This window comes from Trichoderma harzianum, assembly GCF_003025095.1.
Source record: "Trichoderma harzianum CBS 226.95 unplaced genomic scaffold M431scaffold_11, whole genome shotgun sequence".
In the NCBI taxonomy this organism is placed as follows: Eukaryota; Fungi; Ascomycota; class Sordariomycetes; order Hypocreales; family Hypocreaceae; genus Trichoderma; species Trichoderma harzianum.
The window spans coordinates 201,950-227,999 of record NW_020209259.1 but is presented as its reverse complement, the minus strand read 5'-3'; the positions used below and the strand labels follow the sequence as shown (position 1 = coordinate 227,999).

Genomic DNA, 26,050 nt, shown 5'->3' with positions numbered 1-26,050 from the left:
TGTTTCATCTCCTTCTATCTCTGGCTCAATTGCAGCTAGAGAATGGATGATTTTCCTAGCAATTCTATACTGTATGATGCGCTTCACTGTCCAAACGCCGCGGCTGGGTATGATCTATCTTTCTTCCTTCTTACGGTGGAGCTGCTCCTCGAGCTCGCGCCGGATCCCGGCTCGCTGCCGTTCTTCGGCGGTCCAAGCAGAGACGGCGCCATGTCTGCAGGGAGATCATTCCACTCCGTCTCGGGCCGCTGGTTCTGGAACGACTTGCCGGATGCTACTCTGGCAGGTGGCCTGACGGGGGGCTGGTTCGCCATGGGCGGTAGGCTCAGCACGGCCGCGGTGGTGCTGGATATGTCGGGGCGAGACAGCGGAGGTGCCGAGGAGGGGAGAGAGCCGAGGACGGAGGCGCTGACTGGTTTGGACACGAGCCAGGCTGAGTCGGGGCGCAGCTTGATGTAGTAGCCCCTGATGGCGGGCTCTTGCTTCTGGAAGCCGCGGGCCTCGTACCAGTGCAGGCCTTCTTCGTTCTCGGTCCAGACGTGGGCTGTGAGGGTTCGGACGTCGAGGGTCGGGTCGGTGACGGCAGAGGCGATGATGTCGTCAAGGGCGGCAGCGATGAGGCCCAGGGAGCGGTATGGTGACAGTAGGCATAGTGATTGGATGTAGATGTTCTGGACGGTCTGGGAGCCGGCGGCACGCACGTCGACGTCGGGCTCGACGCGGCAGACGATGCCGCCGACGGGCTTGGGCTGGTCGTCGCCCTTGTGCGCCCAGCAGATTACACGCGAGAAGCGGCCTGTGACGGGGTCGGCGGCGCGGTTGTAGAAGGTCTCGGGGTAGCTGACGGGGAGCAGCAGGGCGTTGAGGCGGCGGAGGGCGTTGACGTCTGCGGTGGTGATGGGGCGGATGGAGGCTTCGAGGGGAAGTCGGGGGTGACTTGAGGAGGAGGCTTGATGATTGTTCAGCTCTTGTGCTTCTTGGTTTCGATCTGAGGATCGCGATGGCGGCGCGGCGGAGTGTGGGGAAGTAGAATCCGGAGGCGGGGCGGACTCGGAGGTTTGGGATTGAGATTGCGATTGAGATGGAGGAGGGACTGGGGCGAGGGGGATGGATGAGTTGTTGCTTTTGCTTGAAGGCGGCGGAGCGTATTGTGGTGGTTTGGCTTGGAAGAAGGATCGGATGGATGTTTGCGAGGGCTTGCCGGCGGTGGTAGGGAGTGACATGATGAAGAAAGATGGGCTGGATGAGCCGGAATTAAGAAGTTAAAACAAGATGTAAATGCAAGAGAGAAAGAAAGTTGGAGAGCGAAGCCAACAGTTATAAAAACGAGTCAGTAAAGAATGTATTTGAATCAAAAGGTCAAGGGAGCCACGTTCTCCGGAGAAGTGCCGCAAAAATGTAAATACGAAGATAGAAGTGTAGAACGGATGTGAAGGTTTACGATTGGCTTTGGTCTCTTTTTTTTTTTTCTGGGTTCAGTTTAGGTTCAATGTCTCGCGTTCGTTCAGGGGGTGCTATCTTTTGGCTGGACGGATCTACTAGGCCGCTTGCAAACGGCGCTCGCCGGAAGGGCCATTTTTTGCCCAGCGGGTGCTTATCAGCGATAAGGCTGCAAATGTTCCGCTGGGTCAGGGGACGTGGGCGGGATGCTGGGCGCGCATCGCATGGCTAGTCAGGGGGGATGCAATCTGCAATCTGGGAAATCTACATGTGCAGTTCTGGGCGCCGGATTGGGGCGTCTCATCGCGGATGTCGTTGCTGTACATGTATGTAAGGGATGGGCTGGAAAGTATCATCAGGCACGGAGATCCATGGATGTTCGGAGTACGGAGTGCCACCAGGTACTGAGTACAGCCGAACTGTACAGTAGGGGCCTGTGCGCGCTGTAACTCAGCGGTAACCAGCCGCTGGAGAGCTGCACGCAAGCCCATCTCGTCCCCTAAAAGCCTAAAATGACACGGGGGGATCCCGCAATTACGGAGCACCAACAGGCGCCTTAGCGGCATGCCGGCATCACTTTGCGCACAGCACGAGCACATGCACTCAACAGCAGCCACTGAAGAGTCAGTCAGCAGGCAGGCAGCTGGGGGGGTGCATTGATTCCTAAACCCAAAACTCCGATTCTGCGCTCAATCGCCCTTTTTTACACTCCATTCTGTTTCTAATCCACCTTTTCCCCCACGGCCCTGCGCCAGCAGAGCATCGCTTCTCATCTCCCTCTGCGTACTCGTACAGTAGCCACTGCAATTAGAGCCAAGTCGCCAAGCCGAGAGGAGCGTGACGAGAGCGGCCATCAAATTCCCAACCATCGCTTTATTTCCATCGCTCCGGAGAAATCAGCGCTTGGAGTGAAAACACACAGCACATACAAAAAAAAAAAAAAAAAAGATCGCCCTTCACTTCTCGCTCACCCCAGCCCAACCCCCCAGAGTTACTCAGCGGAATGCTTAGTGCAAAGTGACGAAAGAACCGCAGGCGGCGCACCACTACCAAGTACTTTTGATGCTACTACTAGCAGCGTTCGGATTCCAAACCTGAGCCATCATCCATCCTTCTATTTGCCTCTGTTTAGCCTTTCCGTCAGATCAACCGGGGGCGAGAACCGGGACCGCCTTTTCCGCCCGGCATTGCTCGGTCATCCATCACACGACGCCAAGTTGCACAGAGCCGAACACTCACACACACACACCTCAGCTCTTGGATCCTTATTTTTTTTTTTTAAACCCCTTCCTTCCCTATCCAGGGCTTACTGCGGCACATCATGAATTCAGCCTCGGGTCGGGCGGGCATCATCCGTGCCCGGGATGATGCTGGCAGCATGGATAAACTGGTAAGTTGTCGACACTGATGCAATTCCCATCTTCCCACCCTTGGCCTGCAAGACACCACTTAGGCTGGGTCCTAGAGCCTAGACGCTGTTGTTGCGATTTGCCGCTGCCTCGTCTATCGTGGACGAGGACCAGTCTGCTGCATGCGTGCATCGCCAATCAGTCTTGAAATGCTCTCTTTGGCGAGATGCGGCTGCTGACAATGACCTGTCTCGTCGCTATAGGCGCATTCGGTGCTCGATGACATGCTATACAACATCGTGTCGGACCTGTTGATGAAGACGCATCGAGAGGAGAAGACGGCGAGGGCGACAACCGCTGCCATTCGAGTGGAGAAGCTGGCCTCGGACGCCTCAGAGAGCTCGACCCCCGACTCAGCTCCCGACGTGCGAATCGAAACGGATGCTGCCATCTACGAGGACGGCAAGGTGCTCCTAAAGGGTAACCCTCTTAAGACAACGGCGGATATCCTGTGTCCCCGATGCCATCTACCGCGACTGCTCTATCCTACCGATGGCAAAGGCGCCCGAAAGCCCGACCCTACGATTGTCTACTGCAAGAAACACCCCTTCATCGAGAAGCCCGGGTGCGACATCTACGGCCAGAGCTGGGTTGGACCAGGCCCAGGAAGGGGCAAGAAGAAGAAAGACATGGACAAGAAGGATGGATCGGATGCCCCCGAGCAGCGGCCTCCCAATGTTCTCTCGTTCCCTTCTGCAACGTGCAGCAAATGCAAGAGATGCATCCTGGTTACACGGCTGAATAATCACATGGGGTCTTGCATTGGCAACAGTGGTCGCAACGCCAGTCGAGCAGCCGCTCAGAGGATGAATGGCAGCGGTTCCCAGAACGAACCGACGCCTCCTCCTTCTCAGAAGGCTACTCCTACGCCGACATCTCGGGCTCAGAGCCCTAGGAAGCGAGACGTGAGCGATGACGACGACGACTCGGAAACCAGCAGCCACAAGAAGAAGAAGATTAAGCACACCCAGACGAAGAAGGTCATTATTAAGACGAAACCCTCTTTGAAGAAGGACAAGATCAAGAGCAGCTCGTTGAGCCAGGAACAAAAGGCTGAATACGACGTGCCTTCGCCCAAGGTGCTGAATAAGATCAAGTCCAAGAACGAGAGCCCGATTAAGAAACTCAAGGTCACCAAGCCGGCCATGAGCTCGCCCATGTCGAAGAATGGTCGAGATATCGATGGGGAGTCTGAGTCGTCGGGAACGCTCTCTTCACCACCTCGCCATTAAGTGGAAAAGAGGATCAAGCAAATATGGAAACCATGCACGCGTCTGCTCTCTGCGTGACTACTACTGGCTAATTGGATACGGGATAGACTCGAAGCAGAGGGACTTTGGAGTTTTGATATCCATGGATACTGTACTACTACCATTTCTTTCTTTTCTTTCAGAGATACAAGAGAGGAAGATGAAAAACGGAAAAATGAATCCCCAGAGCTGCTTGCTTTGCAGTTGCTTTTCTTTTATTTTGCAGCTCTGGGACAGGTTGGCTATTGGGCTGGCTGACTGGCTTTTACATAAAGACGATGATACAACCAGCATCCCGAGGAAAAAACGGGACTTTGGCGTTGGGTGGAAAACGAATCTTTGCATCTTGACTTTCATTCATTCTTTTGCTTTAGGTTAATGAAATCTATATGTATAAAGCAAGGAGAAGATTTCTTCTTATTCTTTCTTATCTAGCTTCATTGTGCCATCTACTCTTGTGTGAAATGTTCTTCATATTACGCCATTATCATCCTGTTTTGCTCTTGACGCGTGGTTGACAAAAAAGGGCGAATAAATCTCCCAATATTATAATAGTAAGAATAACGAAACGCCATGCCGTGCCGTCTATGCCAATCCACAAGCTATATACAAAGGCGCTTGAATACACCTGGAATATGTAAAAGGCGCGTCAAATGCGTCCACATTATTGTATCCGTGTTTCCTTTTCACAATGTCACTTCCAACTTGACCAAACATTCAACAAAAGTCCCCTCAAAGCTTGACAAAATCAAATCTCCTCCTCATCCTCCACCACCCTCGCCTTGAAAATCATAACCTCCTCAACCGGCCTATCCTCCGGCCCCGTCGGCACCATGCCCATCCTCTTCACCACCCCAAGCCCGCTCTTGACCCTCCCAAAAATAGTGTGCTTCCCATCAAGCCAAGGCGTCGGCGCAAGCGTAATGAAGAACTGCGATCCGTTCGTGTTCGGGCCGGCGTTTGCCATGCTGAGGATGCCCGCGCCGGAGTGTTTGAGGGCCGGGTCGATCTCGTCCTCGAACTTGTCGCCGTAGATGGAGGAGCCGCCGCGGCCGGTGCCGGTGGGGTCGCCGCCCTGGACCATGAAGTCGGGGATGACGCGGTGGAAGATTGTGGATGCGTAGTAGCCGCGGGAGACGAGGGTGGCGAAGTTCTTGCAGGTTTTGGGGGCGTGGGATGTGTAGAGCTCGAGGGTGATGGAGCCCTTTTTGATTGAGAATTAGTAGCTGTAATTTTTTTTTGACTTTGGTTTGGGAAGATTGTTTGAAGTAAAGAGGGATTGAGAAAGGGAGGATTTACCATTGAGGTTTCTAGAACGACGTTTGTAGTCATGGTTGGCGAGATTGGCCTTTTCAGAGGCGTTGATTGTAGGATTGAAAAGTTGGGATATGGAGAATTGAATGTTGGTTGTCACTGCGGGACGAGGCTGCGATGCTTGGTGTTGGCAAGCTTGGTGTGTTATCGCTATCGTGGCGCGCTATTGGCTGCCTTGTCTGGGCGCTGCAGCGATGGCCGATTAGTGGCGTCTCTTCTGAAACCCACTGTATTTTCATGATCAGCTGTCTAGGTGGACTCTTCTATTGAATTGATGTTTTATAGAGGACAAGATTTGGAGCTCTTGCTTCACTCTCATTTTCATTTCTGTGCCAGCACAACTCACAGCCATTCCTTCTCACACTTTTTTCCCCTTTTTCCCCCCAACTGCATTGGACTAGATCGATTCAACGTGTCACACCATCTAGCACCTGAAATGTTCTGCCTGCTGCGGCCAACGTCATAAGCAGCCTTGTCGAGTTCAGACCACGTTTCGCCTGCTGGGGCATGTCCACGAAAGATCTTCAGCAGCCGGCATTCTGATCTTTATACAACAGCTGCATCTGACACATAAACAATGGCTGCCACCAATGTCACCCTCATGGAGGGTTTGGACGGCCTCAACGTCACATTAAATACCACAGCGTCTGCCGCCTCTCCTACTTCAATATTCGATACCCTGCAAGATGTGAGCTTCCTCCTGCTAGAGTTGAAGATCGTCAGCGGCGCCATGGGAATCATCTATCTCGGAGCTCATGGCTCTCTACGCCGTCCACCATCTGCGGCTGTCTCAAAGGACAAGAAACGCCGGAAGCAGGACGACGAGACGTTTAGCCAGGGACTGGAGCTCTCTGATGCCATCCTGTTTCCCATCATGGCTGCCTGTGTTCTTGTTGGGCTTTACTATCTTATCCAGTGGCTCCAGGACCCAGCAATCATTAACAAGATTCTTCGCTCGTACATGACCACCATGTCTATGGTGAGCTTGCTGACGTTTTATGCACATGGGATCCAAGTGCTGACGTCGTTTGTGTTTCCTCGTTTCTGGCGTGGGAGAGATGGAAAGCTTCGAAGAGTTGATCAGGCGAAAAGGACTGTTGCGGTTTGCGACGACGCGGGCAATGAACTTGAGAACCTCGATGCTGGGAAGGCGAATCCGCTTCCTGGCGCCTTGGGTTTCTTTACGCCGGTGGCGTGGCTGCAGCAAAAGGCTTGGAACCTGAGGGATCTCCTGACGAGGCACTGGCTGCTGGAGATGTTTGTGCATGGAATGGGCAAAGAGACAGCGCACGTCAAGTTTGCGCACATGATGGCGCTGTTGATGGCTGTGGTAACGGCGATTGTGTACTTTGCGACCTCGTGGCCATTCCTGTCCAATATGCTGGGTTACGGCATGTGTTATGGGTCGTTTTTGATTCTTTCGCCGACGGATTTCCTTACTGGATCGCTCGTGTTGTGGGGTCTCTTCTTCTATGACATCTTCATGGTGTTTTATACGTGGGTTGCTCTTCTTTAATTCCTTTGCATATCGGTAGACTAACAAAAAATTTCTTTGTAGTCCTTATATGGTGACGGTGGCCACGACTCTTGACGTGCCAATCAAGCTCACGTACGAGGCAGCGTCAAGGAAGAGCATCCTTGGGCTCGGAGATATTGTGATTCCTGGAATGGTTATTGGCTGGGCACTTCGACTTGATCTCTGGATCCACTACTATCGGAAGATCAGATACGAGTCTACTGACTTGAAGATCATCGAGAAGCACTCTGGCTCTGGAGAATCCATCACGCGAAGCGAGACCAAGCACAGAGAGGTTAAGACTCCATATGTCGATGTCAAAGGGAACTGGGGAGAGCGCATCTGGACTCGTCAAGCTTTTGGCCTTGTTAGTTCACAAACCCTTCCTGCTGAGGTTGCCGCGTCAAGGTTCCCCAAGACGTACTTTTACGCCTCCATGGTGGGATACTTTTTGGGGATGCTAGTTACGTTGGCCATGCTGCTCATCTTTAAGCATGGACAGCCGGCGTTGTTGTATCTTGTGCCGGGAGTGCTTGGGTCTTTGCTGCTGACCAGTTTGGTGCGCGGAGAGTTTAAGGAGTTGTGGATGTATACTGAGGATGGAAGTTTAGACACAGTAGACGTGGTGGTTGACCTAGACGGGAACGGCAAGGCAATCAAGACGATTGGCAAGTTGGAGGACGGCGTGGTGGACACGACAAAGGACGAGAAGAAGAAGGATGAAGAGAAGAAGGATGACGAAAAGGAGAAGGAGAAGAGCAAAGAAAATAGTACGGAAGCGGGACAGACTGGCAGGAAAGGGCATAAGGTGTTTTCCTTTTCACTAGAGGCGCCTTCTGAGGGGGCGGAGGAGAAAGATCATGAGGAGTAAGGGTTTCTGGTAAAATGGGCCATGGTTATATAAAAATAGCATCATTTAGATGAATAAAGAAGTGATACGGTATATCGTGTCTCCTATACGATGGAAGCAGCTGTGCTTGTTAAACAGACGTATAGGTATATATAGACTTGCACGGATCTAGAGCACAGGTTAATCACATAAACAGAAGAAGGAAATAAAGATTCTTTCGTATCTAGTGAATGTAACCATCTTGTTTAGTAATTGTAATCCCGCTTGTCCCTGTCCTGTCCGTATCTTGTCATGATGCATTCATCTATTCCACCTCTCTTGTATTCCATCTTGATTCATAAAACATAACATACCCAATCATCCAAAAGTTCACTCGCCCAGCTCCTCCAACAATGCCTCCGCACTCGCCAGCGTCTCCTCCAAATCCAAACTCTGTGGCTCCGGAACATCTAATCCCTCTCCCTTCTCTCCCCTCCTCACCACCGTACTAATCATGTACTCGTTTCCAAGCGCCCAGTCCAGCTTAACATCGACATCCGTCAGCTTCTCACCCTTGAACCACACCTCGAGCGTCTTATCCGCTCCCTCAGGCGGTACTTCTCCCGGCGGAGCAAAGTAGCGCATCTCCAGGTCGTGCAGCCACGGAGCGAGGAGGGCTTCACCGGTCATCTTGACGTAGGCCTCGCGAAGGCACCAGTTTGCGTAGAAGTAGTCGAGCAGCTTCTGGGGCTGGTGCAAGGGAAAGGGAAGGCCGCACATGCGACTGACCTCGAGCGGGCTGAGGACCTCGGAGTGCATGCCGATGAAGGACGGCCAGCCCTGAGTCTGAATGTGCTTGACGTCGCGGTCGCGGCGCTCGCCGGGGCAGACGATGTCGGTGCCGATGGCGACACCGGGGGGAGGTTTGTAGGCGCCGAAGAGGACGACGACGCCGTGCTGGTGGGTGACGTTGAAGAGGAGAGGCTCTTCGCCTGAGGGGAGGAGGAAGACGGGCTTTGTGCGGGCGTCGCGCACGGCGGTGGCGGAGCGGAAGGGGATGCGGCAGTAGCGGGAGATGGCGAGGCGTTTGAGGAGGGCGGATGCGAGGGAGAGCTTTGCGTCTTTGACGAAGTAGTATTTGAGGACGGCGGATTGTTCCTCTGGGGAGAGCAGGGCGAGGGCGCGCTGGGCCTGGATTTTGGTATGTTAGTATGAGCTAGAATGACGATTGATTTGTGTTTATATAAGGATAACGAGGCGGAATGAGAAGATGAAAGACGTACGTATTTGGGGAGATCCTTGGTGTTGCTGGCTTCGGGCCAGAGACTTCGAGTGTCGAGAGCCCAGAGGAAGACGTTGGGATGAGCCATGGCGGGCTGCGTTTCTATATCTCAGTCCCGACTTTGCCCCTTTCAAACGTTTCTATATGTATAAATCAAGCAAATGAGAGTGATTAAGAGGGAATTGGACAGAAGGGACGAAGATGTGGCCAGCCTTGACGTTGGACGTGAGTAATTTTATGAGTGCAACGTCAGATTTGAATCCTACCTTATCATGAGAAGTCGAGATGCAGTGAGATGGCCTCAGCGTGAAACACTGCCAATCACCTTGCTTAGCTGCCGCTTCCCCGCTCCGGCCCGCAGAGCCGCAGATTCACGGGCTTCTGCTTACCGATGTCTGGCCGTATATTTTCTACGTTGTATAACGCTTTCAACAGGTTGTATGTGGTAAGTCTCATTTATACATTGCTTTGTATACGTCGTTCTGTTGGGCTTTTTGACGCAAGTGGCTTTGATCCGGTGCCTGGTTTACTTGAACCTTGATTTATCATGCTTTATGGCTTGAATCTCATCACCCATTGGTCTCAGTCATGGGCGGCTGGGTGTGCCTACTATTCGCAAAGTAAAAGCTCTATAAACCATTCTTCATAAGTATGGTTCTATAGTGAGCATCTCCGCTGCAATCTTGGCTATTATATCCGTCCCTTACAAGAGTACCACTATACAACAGCGTCAAGAGGCAGAAAGGGGCATCATTGATGGGTAACCTTCTGCTGCGGTTTCATTCATTCATCTCATTCTCATTTGCATTTGCTTACAAGTAGCGATTACACATGATTCAAACTTTTACTCTTCTCCCCTTACACGTGCTTGCCAAAAAATTCCAAGAGCGTCTTGTAGCCTCTCTCATACTCAGCCTTGACCCGCTCGTTGTTCAGGTCAGAACGCGCCGCCATCCAGCCGTGGATCTGGTCGGCAAACGTCTCGACATGGTGGGGCACCTTGAGATTCTCCTCAAACTTCTTGACGTCCTCTGGGGTCTCATCTCCAGATGCCAGAAGGGCAAAGGGGATGGTGAGGCCTTCGGCATCAGCAGGGTCGACCATGGCGGGGTGAGCCGAGGCCGCGGCAACGAAGGCGTTTGTTGGTGCCTTGACTGTGAGAGCAACAACTTTACCGCCCCAGCAGTACTTTTATTTCGCAACAAAAAAACATCAGTATCAAGCAGCATGACAGATACAAGCAGTGTGTTGATAGACTTACCCCTAGCAAGGCCAGCTTGGAAACAGACGGACTGTGGGCCTTGACACCATCCACATAGTCGGGCACATAGCCGGCAATCTTGGGAGGCGGGAACTCGCCAAAGAACTTGCCCAGAGCCTCCTGCTTCTCTGGGGTATCAGGAGGGTAGCTGGGAGAGGTCAGGTCAGTCGTTCTTTTTCAGAATGCAACTGCTCAGGTGACTTACTATTCAATAGGGCAAGGCTTGCCCTTGAACCAGTCGGGCATGAACACCTTGTACTTGTGGTGGTCATCGCCATAGGCCAGGATGTCGGCTCCCTGGACGGTCTGGTCAAAGTAGCCAAAGATGTCGAAGATGACGACGATGGCCTTGGTAGCGTCGGCGGGGCCAGTGACATCTAGAAAAGCAGAACAGGCAAATGGGCTCAGCGACAAGGACTCTTCACTGGGAGGGCTGTGGTCATGTGCGTCGGATAGTGATCATGAGAAACTTACACGTCTTGTAGCCGCCGATTTCCTCATACGAGCCTTTGGCCTGGTATCCCTTGGATACGATAGGAGGAATGTTGCAACAGGCGGCGCTGTGGCCGTGGGAAGCGGGCATGGTAGACATGATGCGGGTTTGGGCTGCAGTTACTGCGGATTGGCGATGGTAATGGCGATGGTGTTGAGATTTGGGTTGAGATTGAAGCAGAGGTTGAAGCTGACAGCAGGTCTGGAGTTGTGGGTGGGATGGGTTGAACGTGGAGGGGCTGCTGTGGAGGTTGCTGCGGGGACCAGCGATAGAGGCAGACGTAGACGTAGAGGAGAGACGGCAGAGATGCTTCATGAAACTGCGCGGTTCGGGCCGGACAAGTGAGTACTGTAGTTGGGCTGCAATGTCCGCCAGGAAAGATGCTGTTGGCTGGGTGCTTGATGCTGGTATTGGTGTCGTTGGGTGTTGTCAATCGTCGCGAATCATTGATTGCTTCATCCACGGCTCATGGCAACGTCAGTCAAGTGCTGACGTATTTCCAAGCAGTTCAAGCTCCTACACGCACTCGGATAGTGCCTGCATAATCAATTCGTAAGCAAATGGGCTCTCATGTATGCGTCCTTGTCAAGCTCCAAGTGGAGGCTTGGAGCTGTCGCAGAGCTTACGAGAAGCTTAGAGGCCGAGGTCGAAGGTGGGGGCGGGGTTTGGGCCAACTGTTAGCCCGGTGATGTCAGGATATTGCAACTTGAGCATCAGAGAACAGAGACGGCACAAGACGTAGAAGCCATACATGGTAGTGGTGTGAATGCCATTCATCCAATACCATGTTGACACTCGTGGGAAAAGTGACTTGCGCTGCGATATTCCCAAACATGGGCTCAAGAGAAGCTTCCGATATTGTGTTCACCCCACACGGTCGTTCTCTCTCAACTAGCCCATCCAATGGCTTCATGAGAACCAAGCGGACAGCCAAGAACGTAAAAGTAAGTACAATGAATCCAATAGTCAAACGTAGGTTTTAGCATCAGTCAAAGTACTTACTGTCCATCCTGTTCACCACCTTGTCACCTCCATGGCATCGGAAGCAGGGCATCATGCCGGGTCGATTGCCCAGTCTCTGGTAGCAGTTTATGTTTAATATATAGATGTACAGCCTTCATAACGCACCATTATGTGTCGACCACCGCGTGACTGTCGCGTTTTCAGCTCTGGATCCTTAAGAGACAAATGTCGCGTGGACGGAGACAGAAACGAGTCGTCATAGACTGTCTGGATCTCACTATCAAAGCAGAAGCCAAACTCGGCGTCATCTTCTCAAACATGTCGTCTCATGTACCCTTTCCAGACGATTGTAAGGCCACAAATTGTCCATTGTGATTGGAGCTGTATGAGAGGAAGTGTCCAGTCACCCTTTTTGGGAAAACACGTATCAGGTCCGCTATTCATGACGCCAAAGACAATGCGATTGTTGACTTCCGCATTATCCATCTCTTTGGCCAAAGATTAGGGGAGTCTTGTAGCGTTCTCATGTCTCCTGCATTGGCTGTTAGTCAATAGCCGCTATATACCAGTCCCTTGACAAACTTGCTTCCTTGATCGTGTTGATTAATGCAGTTTCCGACGGATAAAGGCCTCCGTGTAATCATGCTGAGGTTGATTGTGACGTATACTACCCGGGTCTCTCTGCTACAGAGTAGTGTAGCTGCTGCAAAAAAAAAAAAAACGCTGAGCTGTCCGGATACAGCTTAATCTAAGCCACTGGCTTCTCTGATACCATCTACTTCATCATCCAGATGGACTTGGAAGGTGTCATATGTGACATTGCTGTTTACTGGATACCACCGCACCTTTTCAGTACATTAGAGGTGTATCGATCCAATTCCTGGCTCGTTCACTTACGTTAACATTGTAGAGATCTAGGTAAGCATTATATCTCCCATAGCCCTGGATACCTACAATTTGGATAAGCAAACGTTGATATGATAATCCCAACAGAATGAAGATAAATAGATAAAAAGCTTTATTAGCAGAAAAGTAGATATTGTCGAAAGATCAAGCTGAAAAGAAAATAATGAAGCTCTACGAATATTTCCGGTCTCAACGAAGTGCCAAGTTTGCCCGAGGCACCTACAGAACATTGAATCTACAACTTGTGGCAAGAGCACATTGCACCTTCCCGCTACACCTTCCCACCACTCACTTGATGATTTCCAACCTTCTCGTATCATTTAATATTCTTATTCCATCTCTTTTCTTCACCCATCATTCTCCTCTTCATACATATTAACCCTGCAGGACATCCTTGAGCTTTACCTTTACCTGACACCACGAGATTACGAGCCATCACTTGCTTTCACCCCTTTTGTCGAATCTTAATCCCTTTTTCACTCGTCATTAGCGCCTTACCAACGCACACTTTCCGGGCCACTAAGACTCGAATCCTCATTCTCCGGGATCCTTGCATTCCCCGGTTGTCCCGTGTTCTTGTCTTCTCCCTTTTGTTTGCCGATCCATGCAGACGCACTCCGTATAGACAGGTAAATTCACTCTTTGGAGTTGGTTAAGCAGCAACTGCATCAGCACACCCCTGCTCGAGTTACATTGACTAATAAGGAGTAGGCACGTGAGAAATGACAGCAAGACAGAAGGAATCAGATCTGAGAGATGAGAGCTTCTCGGCATCAAAAATGCCAAAATGAATTTTTCCTTGACGCACAATCCACACAATCTACAAGCGATTTCATATTCACACACCACACATTCTGGAACCTGCGGCTGTGGCCGCCATCTCACTTCGGGGAATAGCTCACGGTAGCCCACTCTCAAAGCCCGAAACTAGTATCTCGTAAATCGACCCGTCACTAACAAAAAGGAAAACAGGCAGTGGCTCGAATCCAATGGACCAAAATCGAGCCCTCGACCAGCGTCAGGACAAACCACCCAACCCGGCTCTTGCATGACGTCCAAGCTTTCCCCCTTACATCCAACACCCATGCCTTGTCGCAGCACTTAGGACCCGGCTAGCTGGTAATTTTCCATCTCGTCGGCATATTGGCCTGCAGCTAGTGCGGTCCAGTGACCCAGACTATCTGTCGGTGCCAGCGGCGACCAAAAGCATTGACCAGACACACCACTGGGTCTCCTGTTGGCGGTCAGTGGTCCCTGCATTGCATTCCCCGTTGGCCCCCTCCCCAAAACGTCTCCCCTTGTCCACACTCACCCAATCCGTCATGAGATATCTGCAAAACAGCGGTCACCGCCGCGGATTCAGCAAGAGGAGTGCGTGCGTCTACCCCGCCGTGGCCTGTCTCGGAGACTTTGCTGCTGTTGCTGCTGCTAGTCGTAGCGGTAGTACCCAATTGGGTGGGTGCTGGAGCAGGTCATTGGTAGAGCAACATGCGATCTCTCCCCATAAGCGATCGGCTGCTGCAGGTTCGCCTCATTTCATTGCCTTGCCTGTCTGGTGGGTATCCCAAGGCTGTCTCGGGGTTAGGCTGGGGGTTGGTCGGTCGTTAGTCGCCCGGGGACAGAGATGTCATGTTTTGAGACAACTGCTATCAACTAGGTCCGCAGCGGTGGCGCTCTCGTACGGGATGGCCGCTTCACATGGCTCAAACAGCCTCGATATCCCGCCGGAGGCACACGCAAGCACAGGAGACGTAACAGTGCTCCATCACCAAAGCTAATCCAGCCCGGCAGTGCTGTCAGCGGCTCAGCTGAGACCCGGCTGGTCGGAAAACTAAGCGCTAGCCATAGTCAATCTGCATACGCAATTTATACAGCCGCACCTACAGCTGCTCCGTACAGTTGGAACCTCGATTGCTCGCAAGAAGGCTCCCAGGACCCAGAGATCCGGGAATGCCAGATGCGAAACGGCAGGGGCCATGGCAGCGGCAAGACAAAGCGTCATCGACGAGCTGAGGTCAGTCCTGGGTGTGCCCCTTCAGCCTCATCTCTCCTCAACGCCAAACCGCGCCCAGCTCATGGCCCGGCCCAGACACTCACGAATCGTTAGTGTCGTGATTACTGTACGCATCAGACGTCTCCGGCGCGCCAGCAGTTCAAACTCGTCAAGAGGTCACAAGATGGCCGCCCCTGGGCGACCTGTAGCGGCCTAGAAGAGGCAAGACATGTCAATTTGACTGGGGTGGGAACATGACCTGTCGGTCTTTGGTCTCTACGCTTTCTAGACACACAGTAAAAAAAAGCCACTTAGTGTCCTCCCCGGGTCTGGGCCCCCCTCGCAAATGTCATCTTCCCATGAATCTTGCCAGCCGTCTGTTTCGAGTCGGTCCAGTCTGCAATGCCGCCAGCTACAGATTAGCCGGCTCATTTGATGCGGAATTCAGACCCGTGTATTCCGACGGTACCACTAGTATCAGAAGAGCAAACGATGCGCCGATTCCCCTTTCTTCTGGGCTTCTTTTGCACAGCTCAGTCTGCCCATATGTGAGAGGTCAGCATTTTCCATGTCTGACTAAATGCTTGGTAGCATCATACCTCCTATTCACCTACCTCCCTACAGTAGTAAGTACACTCCCTCATACCTTACTTACTGTGATACCGAAGGAGCACGCTGCATCTGGCCCATCTGGCGAATTACATCGTGCAGCATGCCACCTTGACAGCTTTAGCTCCATGACCGGAAATTCGTCATTCAATACCCGGCGCCAGAGGCCCATGTCTCGCATGGAACTTCGCACGGCTTCCATAGTACAAGCGGCAGCAGCACCTCCTTCTTCCCCCAAACCCCCACGTCATACGGGGTGTCAGTGCAAATTTTTTTTTTTCTGCGCATGCGTCGATGCATTCGACCATAGGTCTGTGAAACGCATCATCCTTGCATGTTGGAAACAGCGTCGTGATTTTGCTCTCCTTGCATACAAAGAGCAATTGTATCGGGCAATTGGTTCATCGCGTCCAAGCGGTTCCATGTTTGACATACTTGTGCCCAACACATCACGAGACCAGGTGCACAATGAAAAAAATCTCAAGACAAGAATGGTTTCGTAAGATCGTCAAATATTAGTGTACATGCTACATCTAATTTACACATAAAACATGCTGGTATCAAGAAAGCGCCCGATTCCCCAGGCAGAGCACCCACGCACAAGGGTTCGCTAGCTCTGGTGCTCGTACCAAAATAATTTGCCCAGACCAAAAACAAGGAAAAGGAACCAAAAAAGAAAAGCAAGAAAACAAAGGAGAAAAAAAGCCCAGAATTTTGTGTTTTCCCATAGCCTTCCAGACTCCGCCCTTTGAACATGGAACTAAACCCGTACTGACCGTTCTGTCCACTCATGACGTCTTTTTTCTCTCTTGTTTTAAAAGGAAAGAGACAATATAAAGGCAACAACTGCAAAGGAAAGGGGGGGGATGAGAGCAGGAAAGGTGGGAAAGATGACGTCCACTCGTGCTAGCTGCACCTCGTCCGTGATTCGATTTGACGTAATGCCCCAACGGACCCGGGTGCCTTGAGAGCTGAAAAAAGGGTGCCCATAAAGGATTTGTCGATATTCCCATTTTGAAGTAGAGAAGGCGTATATCTCGATCAAAGAGAAAAAAAGGTTTGTGGTGTTCTGCCATTCCAATAACGCCGTCTGCTTGAAAGCAGGTGACTCTTTTGTTTTTGTTTGTTTTGTAGTTGGCGATCTGGAAAAGGAGAGTTAGTGGGCTGGCTCTAGGATACTCGTGATATGCTCAACTCACGCATATAAAGTATGATGTTCAGTCACATGGGGTACCGCAATAGCCGCAGCATCGGCCCGGGATAACCCAGACCTCCTTGCCATCTAGGGCACAGGTTGGGCATCTTGTGCCAGGGACCTACTCAAAGTTAGCATAGATGCATTGACTATTGGATCCAAGAACATTTTCTGACCTTAGGTCCCAACATAATGATGCCGTTAGGCATAGCGGAAGGCTGTGAAGGAACTGGGTGTTCCGGCAGAAGCGGGAGGATGGGGGCTTGGATGCCACGAAGAGTGTGTGAGAGGCACATGGCTGGTGAGTGTCTAGAGAGGCAGAGATATATGACAAGTGGTTATCAAGTGAATGGCTAGTCCAATGTGATGGCAGAGTAAAAGTAATGGCAAGTAATGGTAGGGTATAAGAGTGGTAGTTGGCGAGCGAGACGATGGTGGTGTTGGGGCCGGGCAGATAGGCGTATTATATGTCCAGAGAATTCAACGTGGGGTTGGCTAGGGGGGAAGGGCCCGACGGACGGCTCAAAGACAATTGAATCGAGAGAGGCTTGGTTTGATCGATCGAGGCCAAAGTGTGGGGGCTCATTGGCATTTATGTATTGAATTATGGTTTTCTGGTCGGGTCGGGGGGCAATCAGATTGGTAGTATCAAGTGCTAGCTCTCAGGAACAAAGTTGTGGTGACAAGTCGATGGCGCTAGAAAAGAGACTGGGGGGCGGCGGCAGAGGCAGAGCAGGCCAGGCCCTTGTGTCTTGTTAGTCGTGTTAGTAGCAGACGGGCTAATGCGGGCAGCGGCCATGGCTATCCGTCCGTTGATCGGGAGGCAGGCAAGGCGATGTCTCGAGGTGCGTGTTGGGGGTGGGATTGCCGGGTTGGCGCACCGCAGTGTGGGAGCAGACATGTCATATCGGCTGTGAGACGATGCCCTCATCTCATTGCTCGCTACTGAGCACGGCGGCGCTTGAAGGCGGCCAGGCCTTGTACCTGGCAGTACTGCTACCTGTGCCTCGTCCGTCTGGGGTGGCTCTACTGGCAACAAGTACAAGTAATGGATGTACTGTACTGTGGCCCGGGGGGGTGTGCGGGCAGCGGCGCCGTGCGGCGGCTCTTGAGCTTGAGGGACGGAGACAGACAGACAGCAGAGGCGCGCTGGGTGGAGCAGCAAAGAAAAAGAAAGCTATCCAAGGGAATGCAGGGCAGGACAAGGCAGGGTCAGGGGTGCGGGCCTGGAGACAGATGACAAGGACGTGGAGCGATTCAGACATGGACCGGCTTTGCCATTGGCAGCACCGGTCCAGGAACCTGGTATCAAGGGCCAGGCAAGGGAGCTGGTCTCTGGCAACGTGACGCATGATGCTGGCCAAGCACAAGTCTTACCTGTGCGTACAGTACTGTACCAACTTGCACGGCATTGATGCTCTCTGCTCCGTACGGAGTGCAGTAACAGTAGCAGCTTGCACTGCCGGAGGTGGTTCGCACATAAGCGTAGGGAGTGTGTCTGAGGTCCTACTCGTACATACTTGCGCTGCGTGATGCCTGTCGTCTTGTTCATGCACGCCACGATGCGATGGCTTCTGCCATCCGCCTGCCGGGACAGCTCCTGTGCCACCCGTCGAACATGGTGCTGCATGTACGTCAAATAGAGCAGAGGTGCTGAGCCGGGCTGGGAGCACCCGCAACTCGAACAAGGGGTGTGAGGCAAGGGTCGAGACGAGAACCGGCCAGAGGGAGGGGCAGCGTTAGCGGGGGAGAGGAGAGGAGAGGAGGAGAAGTGAGGACGGGAGATTTGATGCTTACCTCGTAGTACTTTGTAGCTCGTGGTGGCATGGAGGAGGAATGTAGAGGAGGGGAGAGGAGAGGAGAGGAGATGTGACAGCGGATGGATTTGCCTGCTGCTCGTATTGATATCTTATCACATCGTATCTGGATATCGAACTGAAGGCGAGGGCAGGTACGGCACAGCATCCCATCTTGGCCTGTGGTCTTGGTGTGAATACACTCAACGTACCCGCATGTACCCTAGATTGGCTGAGCGTGCACAGGCAGTGCCAAGCTACCTTTGGCGGTACCTGCGCGGTACCAGCCCCACCAGGCTCGCGAATTGCCCAGCTAGGACACTGCAATGAAGCTGCTTGCAAGTCTGGCCAATGGGCACCGCGAATGGCCACGATGCGATCTCGGTTTCCATGTCGAGGAACAACGCTACCGACAGGACGATGGACGAGCAGCCCACTAGCAGTTGCTAGCATCAGGGCCTAAAGTACTGGCCAGGTACTAGGGAGTTTGTGGTGATTTGATTCGCAGCTACCGGTACGTGGAGGTGCTGAGCTCAACCACCACTAATATACAAGGGAGTGGACGCTTCATCTTGCAGGCCAGGGCACTTCCATGGATGGCGTATGAGGGCTTCAAGCTGCCATGAGACAAGACAGCACCACTCCATCCAATTCCAGATCAATTTGCTGTGTAGGCAAGGTACACCCTGTATCAGTAGTGGTCCGTACATGCACTGGTACCGCACAGACACAGGCCAGCAGCACCACAAGCGCGCCGCCCTTGTCCCGCCCCAGCTCGGTGGGCAACAACTGTACGTGCTGACATCGGCATCTAGGATCGCAGACTCTCGATTTTAGTCGTGCTAGCAAACGGCACCAGCGCAAGCCACCTGGTGTCATTGCTGTCCCAAGTGCATGGAGCCGCCTTGGAGGCATCAGGGCCCAACAAATGAGGGTTGACTGCACTGCTGCTAGCCGGCAAAAGGCAGCGCAGGGCCGGATGCCCAATGCTGCAAAAGAGCGTTGGGACTGGAACTGATCTATCTCTCTTGCTTCCGTTTGGCCAGTCGCAATTTCAAATTGGCGTCTCGTCTCTTTGCCCACACACGCTCGCACAAGTTGTGGTGCTCGCTTAAGTGAAAAAAGAAACAACCAAAAGGAAAAAGAGGTAAAAAAAGGAAAGGACAAGGAAAAATGAGAGAATCCTGCTGACGCTGTTCGAGAACCAGAGACAAGGATCCATGGTTGGAGGGGCACAACATCACAAGGTACCAAGAGAAGTATCTCGTACTTGTACTCACTTCACTCTGCCAAGTTGCTAGTAGTGGCAGGTACCACTTGCCGCTGCAATACAGGAGTGATCAAATTGCACATCAGTCAGGATTACATTTCCCCCCCTCTAGTTCCTTTTTTCTCTTTTCTTTTTTTTTGGCATTCCTACTCTTGCCGTACTGAACTCAACTGGCAGTCTGCAAATTACCTGCGAGCCTGCCAAGCCCCAAACCTGGGAGCTAGGCACAGAATACCCGCCCCTCACCTACGCCTACCTACAGGTACAAGTACGAAGCAATCCATTGACTGAGCCCTACCGCTTTCCCTCGCTAGCTCCCTGGCTCGCTGGGACAGACGATTGGGACGACACGCAGATCATGGAATCAATCAATGGACGGCTCCAGACTGGCCTACGCAATCCACTTCTGCACTGCATACAAACATACTCGTATGATGCACCAAGAGGCCACTTGCTCTGCCGTCGTACGTTTTGAGCGCGTGATTTCCCGCATGCCTGTTCTTCTGCGACAGAGCAGCATCGACGAGGCGCCTCCTTCATTTCCAAGCATGCATGCTGCCGCTGAGGCAAATCAAATCTCAATCGCAGCGCCGACTGCTCCCGGGACACACAGGGCCGAAGCGGAGACGGGATGGGGGCATAAAGAGAGACGGAGTGACAGAGTGGGAGCAACAAAAAACTTGGAAGAGAGGGAATGGGAATGGTAACAGTGCCTTCGAGGTAAGCAGGTGGCGGCCGTGACTTACACGGATCATATCCAAGCACCATGGGATGGGGGCAAGACACAATTTTGGCAAGCTTCACGAGAGCCACATTTTGCTCTGCTCTGCGTGGGGCGGATGAATTTCTAGCCTCCGCACTCCTTCTACGGAGCCCGAAATGAGTTGAATTACATGTGCGCTTACCAGCAGCATCGTCGACACAGGCGGCGTCAAAGCAAATCTGCCTGTACGAGTACGCGAGCGCACAGCACAGCTGACGATTGATGCTGGTAGGTATTGGGCTCCAACGGTGAGTGATGCCGTCCGTCTCCACTCTTCTTGTCGGCGATTACTAGTACGATGACGGTCTGCTGCAGCTTCACCCCAAACCCCCGCGACGATCCTTTCAGATAACCCCTGAGACCCAATAGTAGCCGTCTGGCATGCGGGTGCGATGGGTGATGGGTGATGGGTGATGAGCGACGAGCGATGTGGCCCAGCCGTGCCAATCGCCAAGGACGCTGTCGCAAAAGCAATACCGATGCTATGATGCTCTACTCCGAACAAAGCCTTGATGCGAGCTACCTATTACAAGACCAAGACCAAGTCTGGCGGGACGAAACAAGAGTAAAAGCACGCAAAGGGTTACTCCAGACATGGCAAGGGGCTTCGTGCTGTTAGCATCTCCCGCGCTACCAGATCCAGCAAGACCAGCTCCATCATTCTACATCTTGGATCAGACATCTTATCCAGCTATCGCCCCTCAGCCACAAGCGATCCCGGTCGTCGGGAACTTTACGAACGCTCCGTGCAGGTACTAGTTGTATAGTCTCTCGATGAAACTCGCTGCAAGTCTGCGGCGTGCACCATGTGCTCAAAAGGGGGGGCCAAGGCAGAGACGGCCGCAGTTCCCTGGTACGAGTATTACACGACTAATTTTTTTTTTTTCTTATTCTTTCTCTTCTCGATTGCGCTCTTAGACGCACTCCTCCTGTCTCCCAGGACAGCGGGACCACGTGCCGCGTACATGGATGATATACGAGCATCGCACACACAAACTTTGGCCATTTCATCAATGCGAAAAGCACGAGCGTTTCGCACTCTGTGCCGCTGCATACGCGGCTGCCCTTTCCCTGCTCAGGGACCAATTTTACAGGATATACCGCTCCATGCCTTTGTACTCGTACTGGCTGCGTCTTTGTACAACCTTTAGTCCGAACAGGAACACACAGCGCCGATGACAGGTACAGAGTACCCAAGCTAGAAGTGGTGTAACTGGGTTCCGCGGTGATGGGAAAACATGTTGAGAGATGGACCGGGGTGGCCGCGGGACCGCATTGGCTGCCGGCACAGACATGCTAAGCCACTAGGAGCAAACCCCGACCAGAAAGATTGCTAAAGGCCTGCCTGCCTGCGGATCACAGCCGGCTTGTGCAAGGCGACTTGCAAATGGGATCGAATGCCGACTATTACGGCTTGTATGCGGAAGCGGGAGGTGGGTGCAGCTCTGCATCGTCATGACCCGGTAAAACATGCTTATGGAGCATCGTGCTGTTGCTTGGGGGCCACTGCTCAAACGTCGACTGATAGTCTGACGCCTCGTGTCAAGCGGCACTCCATAACAGTCAGCGACGGGTAATACTAACTAACACCATGTTGCGACAGTCTAGACACCAGCACCGCAGAGCACCAGTTGATATCAATGCCACTTTTGCCGGCAAGGGGCTGCGTATTTGCCGGCCAGAACCTGATAGATTGCAGGCACAACGGGGGAAAGGGTTTGGTTTGCCGAACATGAGTAGTCTGCGGTCGAGAACGTCTTGACATTGATGTTTTTTCAACTCGGTGAACATGTCGGAAAGGTTCCGTAGCTCCTACGAGTCCTACGAGCACGACTAACAAGTCTCAAGACATTGCGATTGGGCATGCACAGAGGCCGTTCGCAGGCTAAACGAAGGCGCGGTGCCGTCTAAAGTACGGTACGAGGCGCTGCCGAGAAAGACGGCGGTGGCGCCCGTGTTGATGACACGACAGTATCGAATCGGGAATATACAGGTCCAACAAGCACGCTGCCGCACATGTGCTCGACCGTTGCCATTATTAATGCGCAGCGCACAAGTCCCGACTCTAGACGCGGCCCCCTTGGCTCATGTTGGACATACATACATACCTATGTACGAATGCCCCATGTGTCCCTACAATTTCAAGTACAAGGTACGAATACGCCAAGGCATGCAGATGCCAGGCCTACAAAGGTGAAGATGTGATGATCAACTGTCACGGTTGCATTATTTAACCCGTGTGCGTTTTCTGGGTCGCAGCCCTGCCCAATTTCACGCGGGATGCTGCTGGCAATGGCAACGGCTTCAACTTGCGTCGTCTTTTCTGCTCTCTCTTCCTCCCCCCTCCTATCCTGTCCTGTACAGGACAGTACTCCATATTTCGTATCGCCAGTCTCATCATCTCTCGCCATCGCTTATCATCTTTCAGAAACGTGTCCACCAACTGCCAATAATTTCACTGTATCGAGTACTCTGCCGCCCCGTACCGTTACCTACCCGCAGACGCAATAAACCCCACCTCGTCTACCCGAGCATCCTCGTCTTTTGCCCTGGATTCGACTCCACTGCGCCAACATGGAACCAATGCAACAGGTACAGAGTACAGGAACAGGCGCGGGTACTGAGCAAGCTAAGGTCATGTTGGTGCTCCGACCCCACCATCTCGCGACCACATATCTGTAATTAATTAGATCGCTGGTGATGCCCTTGCCCATGTATGCTTACAGGTGCTACCTTATTTTGTAGTAGTGGTCATGCTTTTGCCGTCGTACAGGTACAGGCCAGGTACGGAGTACGGAATACGGAGCCGCCTCTATTTCCTCCGCAGTCAAGTCACCCACTTTCCGGTCAACCCGCCTTATTTGCTAGCAAATCGTGTGCACTGCTAATTGACGACTCGAAATTGGCAATATGCTTGTGCTGTGCAATGCCTCGCAGCCAACGAGTTGTTTTGCTATTGCCTACCCTGCTACCTCCATGTTAGTTGCAGCAACGGGCCATGTCTGGTATCAAATGTGCTAATTTATTAGTGCCTCACCTTGATGCTCGGGCTTGAGCCTCGGCTCAAACGCAAGTCAAAGTCAGATCAATACTTGCTATAGCTCCAGGTCAGTCATCATTTAGACGTGACAAGAGGCCGAGCCCTTTTATTTTTTAATTTGTCTCGCTGATGCGTGTTTCGCAATTCCTTTCGAATACCTTTAGTTACTACTAGCTCCTACTGGCTACTATAATCATGGATCCGTCTAGCCTCTCTCTCTCCAGCATCTTGGCATTCGCATCGCCCGGCAAGACTGATTTCCAAGGTTCTGTGTATTAGCACTCCGTATCCCGTACATGTCGGTACAACTCCCAGACGCTCCACCCCCTGCCGCCAAGGAAGCCCGTCCTGGTCTTGAAGGAACCAAATCTGGCAGCACAGAGGCGTCAATCCTACTCGGCAACACTTGCAATATCTTCCGTAACGATGCCGTCTTTGACGTTGCATTCTTCGGCTGCCCTCTCTGGACATGTGCGCCATCCAAGTTCGAGGCTGGGTCGGGGGATCCGCAAGGGTTACCACCCGGTAGTGTGCTGGAGTCGTATTGAACTGGGCGAGCACATGCCTACTAGGGAGTATGGTAAGTGTAAGGTACTGTACCTGGTAGGTGCTATATTATAGAGGTATGGATGTATGGAGTATGGAGTGTATGGAGTATATGGAGCACATGGAAGTACTTGTACGAGTACCTGCTTTGCAAACCCTGACTGAGGTCATCGCCAGGATTCGTGTTAGATAGGCGGCTCATCTGCTTGGCCAGATGCGGGCTGGTGCCGCTGGAATAGGCAAGCACGATGGGGCCAAGCCGCAAGGGAAAGGGAAACAATTTTTTGGGGCGGGCTGATGCATCCGACAATCCTCCAGCTCCAGCTTGCTCCAGTCAACGTGCCTATTCTATTTCTGATGGACGGCTTTCTTTTTGCTGCCGGCATTATCCCCATCACTGGAGTTCCGTAACTGAGACATTCTTCTCTTGATCAGGTCAGGTCAGGTCAGGTCAAGCCGCCGGCCCTCGACAATCTCTCCTCTTTTACACCCCTGATGCCTGACGCCATTGGCCATTTGCCGTGGGAATCGCTGGCTAGCTGCGTGCTCGCCGTCTGTAAACCTCCCGTCCTTCTTCTGGCCGGCGACTGATTCAGATTGCTGCCCGCCAACGCGACGATCTGCATCTACGAGTACCTTGGCCTATACGATTACAGTAACTCGTACCAGCACAGGCGTCCTTTCGTTTCTCAAGCTAGCAACCGCAAACTAGACAGACGGCAGCTCGTGACCACTTTTCTTTTACGCAATGGCTCGCAGCAGCTAACCCTTGGAGTGCGGTTGTCTCTCCGCTTCGCAAACTCTCTGGCTGGCAGGCCCTATTTTTTATGTGTCCTAAATTATCATTATTATTATCTGATGGGACTGTACCCGCGGGTGATGGCGAGTTTGCCGCGGGGTGCCAGCATCCAAAATTACAGAATCCGCATTGCCAATGGAGAAAAAAGAAAGCACGAGGGAGAAGGGAAAACGCCGATGGCTACAAGATGCGGGCCCCGAGGTGTCACGAGAGACACACGCGGCTGTCAGTTCTCAGATGGCTCGACGGTCAGGCGGTCGCTTTGACGAGTGAATGAAAACGCAAAAAACGGCTTGCTCAGCTTGGCCAGGGGAACCCAGCCAGAGCGCTATTGACAAAGCGGATCCCCTTTTCTCCCTCCCTCCACCCGGCAAACTGCACACACGACGATATGGTTTTGGTTTCCATGGTGAGCCGCCATCTCATATTCTGGTCTAGTCTGAGTTTTTGCCCACAGGCATGTGCTGTTTGTTGCATGTTGCAAGGGCACATATCGCCGCAGCCGCGCTGTGGCATTTCTTTACCGAAACTGCCATGACATAAAACGACTCCATGAGCTGATGAGGGTTTCCTTTTTCCGCACTTGCCAAGCACGGACACAGAGTTTCGTTTCCCCTAGGATGCGTCTCCGAGCCGGATCGACATATTTTTGATTCATATTACCAGTTTTGTCCCGTGTTAGCGGTCGTTGAAATTAGACAAGCCGCTCTATCATATCGTGAAGGCTTTGCAACATATGACGAAGCCTACCAACCTAGCTGAATAGTGAGCGAGTCAAAATCCAGGGGACACACCAGCCACCGTTCCACACGGCATCTGTGCAAGAAAAAAATAGCCACTCTTCTTTTTCCATATGTGTCTCCTGGTTCACATTTATCCAGCAATCTGTACCTAGGGAAACAAAGACGACGACCCTCGCCCCATGTTTTCACACCCCACTTGATCATCTCAGCGGCTGCAATGGCTAGCTAGTGGGTCATTGCTAGCAGAACTACCTTGTAGTTGAACTTTTGCCCCGGCATGGACTGGAAGTTTCTTTGGAATTACGGATCCTCTATATCGAAATGCATGCTCCTTCAACTGCAGGCATGTGTGGAGTACTACATGGCAATGCTAAACTACTGGGAGATAGTGCACATGGCCATCCGGTGGCAGCTCCTAGAGAGATTCTAGATTAAGTTGCTAGTGGCCAAGCGCGAGTGGCCTTTGGGAGGGGATCCTCTTCGTGTTTACCGGCGTCAGCCAATGCCAAAGGAACCAAATCAACCTCCGGCCAGGCAGTAGTGCTGCCCAGTTATAAGTTATGGGGCCCCAGACATATTCTCAAAACAGAGTTTCGACTTGCTTCGATTACAATAACATGACATGATGCATGC

General features: G+C 52.3%; 13 protein-coding genes across 13 annotated transcripts; 6 read left to right on the top strand and 7 right to left on the bottom strand.

Moving 5' to 3' along the window:
* Positions 1–83: 83 nt before the first annotated feature.
* M431DRAFT_92331 (hypothetical protein) lies at positions 84–1,223 on the bottom strand (the record flags this gene model as incomplete). The annotated part of the gene is made up of 2 exons (XM_024924342.1): positions 84–1,049; positions 1,095–1,223. 2 exons carry the CDS (start codon positions 1,221–1,223, stop codon positions 84–86), a joined length of 1,095 nt encoding a protein of 364 aa, XP_024771260.1.
* A 1,146-nt stretch (positions 1,224–2,369) lies between these two features.
* Positions 2,370–4,506, top strand: M431DRAFT_510736 (hypothetical protein). The gene is made up of 2 exons (XM_024919533.1): positions 2,370–2,830; positions 3,053–4,506. Exons 1-2 carry the CDS (start codon positions 2,762–2,764, stop codon positions 4,079–4,081), a joined length of 1,098 nt encoding a protein of 365 aa, XP_024771259.1. The 5' UTR covers positions 2,370–2,761; the 3' UTR covers positions 4,082–4,506.
* A 52-nt stretch (positions 4,507–4,558) lies between these two features.
* Positions 4,559–5,500, bottom strand: M431DRAFT_522566 (hypothetical protein). Its single transcript, XM_024920505.1, has 2 exons — positions 5,399–5,500; positions 4,559–5,303 (listed from the first exon to the last, which is right to left on the bottom strand). Exons 1-2 carry the CDS (start codon positions 5,429–5,431, stop codon positions 4,848–4,850), a joined length of 489 nt encoding a protein of 162 aa, XP_024771258.1. The 5' UTR covers positions 5,432–5,500; the 3' UTR covers positions 4,559–4,847.
* A 514-nt stretch (positions 5,501–6,014) lies between these two features.
* M431DRAFT_91917 (hypothetical protein) lies at positions 6,015–7,800 on the top strand (the record flags this gene model as incomplete). Its single annotated transcript, XM_024924309.1, has 2 exons — positions 6,015–6,910; positions 6,972–7,800. The coding sequence occupies 2 exons, from the start codon at positions 6,015–6,017 to the stop codon at positions 7,798–7,800; spliced, it is 1,725 nt and encodes a 574-aa protein (XP_024771257.1).
* Positions 7,801–7,940: 140 nt separating this feature from the next.
* On the bottom strand, positions 7,941–9,336 carry M431DRAFT_148791 (hypothetical protein). The gene is made up of 2 exons (XM_024912783.1): positions 9,042–9,336; positions 7,941–8,949 (listed from the first exon to the last, which is right to left on the bottom strand). Exons 1-2 carry the CDS (start codon positions 9,126–9,128, stop codon positions 8,149–8,151), a joined length of 888 nt encoding a protein of 295 aa, XP_024771256.1. The 5' UTR covers positions 9,129–9,336; the 3' UTR covers positions 7,941–8,148.
* Positions 9,337–9,738: 402 nt separating this feature from the next.
* M431DRAFT_510732 (hypothetical protein) lies at positions 9,739–11,513 on the bottom strand. The gene is made up of 4 exons (XM_024919532.1): positions 10,776–11,513; positions 10,507–10,678; positions 10,302–10,449; positions 9,739–10,228 (listed from the first exon to the last, which is right to left on the bottom strand). The coding sequence occupies exons 1-4, from the start codon at positions 11,107–11,109 to the stop codon at positions 9,899–9,901; spliced, it is 984 nt and encodes a 327-aa protein (XP_024771255.1). The 5' UTR covers positions 11,110–11,513; the 3' UTR covers positions 9,739–9,898.
* A 2,472-nt stretch (positions 11,514–13,985) lies between these two features.
* M431DRAFT_484558 (hypothetical protein) lies at positions 13,986–14,914 on the top strand (the record flags this gene model as incomplete). Its single annotated transcript, XM_024916209.1, has 3 exons — positions 13,986–14,218; positions 14,329–14,677; positions 14,795–14,914. The coding sequence occupies 3 exons, from the start codon at positions 13,986–13,988 to the stop codon at positions 14,912–14,914; spliced, it is 702 nt and encodes a 233-aa protein (XP_024771254.1).
* A 1,568-nt stretch (positions 14,915–16,482) lies between these two features.
* Positions 16,483–16,756, bottom strand: M431DRAFT_497853 (hypothetical protein; the record flags this gene model as incomplete). The annotated part of the gene is made up of 2 exons (XM_024917641.1): positions 16,483–16,581; positions 16,637–16,756. 2 exons carry the CDS (start codon positions 16,754–16,756, stop codon positions 16,483–16,485), a joined length of 219 nt encoding a protein of 72 aa, XP_024771253.1.
* A 466-nt stretch (positions 16,757–17,222) lies between these two features.
* M431DRAFT_222596 (hypothetical protein) lies at positions 17,223–17,820 on the top strand. Its single transcript, XM_024913576.1, has one exon. The coding sequence runs from the start codon at positions 17,382–17,384 to the stop codon at positions 17,805–17,807; it is 426 nt and encodes a 141-aa protein (XP_024771252.1). The 5' UTR covers positions 17,223–17,381; the 3' UTR covers positions 17,808–17,820.
* A 351-nt stretch (positions 17,821–18,171) lies between these two features.
* M431DRAFT_222606 (hypothetical protein) lies at positions 18,172–18,788 on the bottom strand. The gene has a single exon (XM_024913577.1). The coding sequence runs from the start codon at positions 18,707–18,709 to the stop codon at positions 18,254–18,256; it is 456 nt and encodes a 151-aa protein (XP_024771251.1). The 5' UTR covers positions 18,710–18,788; the 3' UTR covers positions 18,172–18,253.
* Positions 18,789–19,697: 909 nt separating this feature from the next.
* On the bottom strand, positions 19,698–20,560 carry M431DRAFT_222580 (hypothetical protein). Its single transcript, XM_024913575.1, has one exon. The coding sequence runs from the start codon at positions 20,292–20,294 to the stop codon at positions 19,821–19,823; it is 474 nt and encodes a 157-aa protein (XP_024771250.1). The 5' UTR covers positions 20,295–20,560; the 3' UTR covers positions 19,698–19,820.
* Positions 20,561–21,001: 441 nt separating this feature from the next.
* On the top strand, positions 21,002–21,516 carry M431DRAFT_222578 (hypothetical protein). Its single transcript, XM_024913574.1, has one exon. The coding sequence runs from the start codon at positions 21,096–21,098 to the stop codon at positions 21,438–21,440; it is 345 nt and encodes a 114-aa protein (XP_024771249.1). The 5' UTR covers positions 21,002–21,095; the 3' UTR covers positions 21,441–21,516.
* Positions 21,517–22,553: 1,037 nt separating this feature from the next.
* On the top strand, positions 22,554–22,967 carry M431DRAFT_510729 (hypothetical protein). Its single transcript, XM_024919531.1, has one exon. It carries the CDS (start codon positions 22,582–22,584, stop codon positions 22,798–22,800), a length of 219 nt encoding a protein of 72 aa, XP_024771248.1. The 5' UTR covers positions 22,554–22,581; the 3' UTR covers positions 22,801–22,967.
* Positions 22,968–26,050: the final 3,083 nt, after the last annotated feature.

Bases quoted from the DNA above. Each gene is read 5' to 3' on its own strand.
- M431DRAFT_510732 (XM_024919532.1), bottom strand. From the start codon at position 11,109: ATGAAGCATCTCTGCCGTCTCTCCTCTACGTCTACGTCTGCCTCTATC. The intron at 10,679-10,775 runs GTAAGTTTCTCA...CTGCTTTTCTAG, and splicing joins AATCGGCGGCTACAAGACGT to ATGTCACTGGCCCCGCCGAC. The intron at 10,229-10,301 runs GTAAGTCTATCA...GCGAAATAAAAG, and splicing joins CCAAGCTGGCCTTGCTAGGG to TACTGCTGGGGCGGTAAAGT.
- M431DRAFT_222606 (XM_024913577.1), bottom strand. From the start codon at position 18,709: ATGCTAGCAACTGCTAGTGGGCTGCTCGTCCATCGTCCTGTCGGTAGC.
- M431DRAFT_510736 (XM_024919533.1), top strand. From the start codon at position 2,762: ATGAATTCAGCCTCGGGTCGGGCGGGCATCATCCGTGCCCGGGATGAT. The intron at 2,831-3,052 runs GTAAGTTGTCGA...TCGTCGCTATAG, and splicing joins CTGGCAGCATGGATAAACTG to GCGCATTCGGTGCTCGATGA.
- M431DRAFT_522566 (XM_024920505.1), bottom strand. From the start codon at position 5,431: ATGACTACAAACGTCGTTCTAGAAACCTCAATG. The intron at 5,304-5,398 runs GTAAATCCTCCC...TCAATCAAAAAG, and splicing joins TCGTTCTAGAAACCTCAATG to GGCTCCATCACCCTCGAGCT.
- M431DRAFT_222596 (XM_024913576.1), top strand. From the start codon at position 17,382: ATGCCCTCATCTCATTGCTCGCTACTGAGCACGGCGGCGCTTGAAGGC.
- M431DRAFT_510729 (XM_024919531.1), top strand. From the start codon at position 22,582: ATGGCAACGGCTTCAACTTGCGTCGTCTTTTCTGCTCTCTCTTCCTCC.
- M431DRAFT_148791 (XM_024912783.1), bottom strand. From the start codon at position 9,128: ATGGCTCATCCCAACGTCTTCCTCTGGGCTCTCGACACTCGAAGTCTC. The intron at 8,950-9,041 runs GTACGTCTTTCA...ACCAAAATCCAG, and splicing joins CCAAGGATCTCCCCAAATAC to GCCCAGCGCGCCCTCGCCCT.
- M431DRAFT_222580 (XM_024913575.1), bottom strand. From the start codon at position 20,294: ATGGTGCTTGGATATGATCCGTGTAAGTCACGGCCGCCACCTGCTTAC.
- M431DRAFT_222578 (XM_024913574.1), top strand. From the start codon at position 21,096: ATGTGCTCAAAAGGGGGGGCCAAGGCAGAGACGGCCGCAGTTCCCTGG.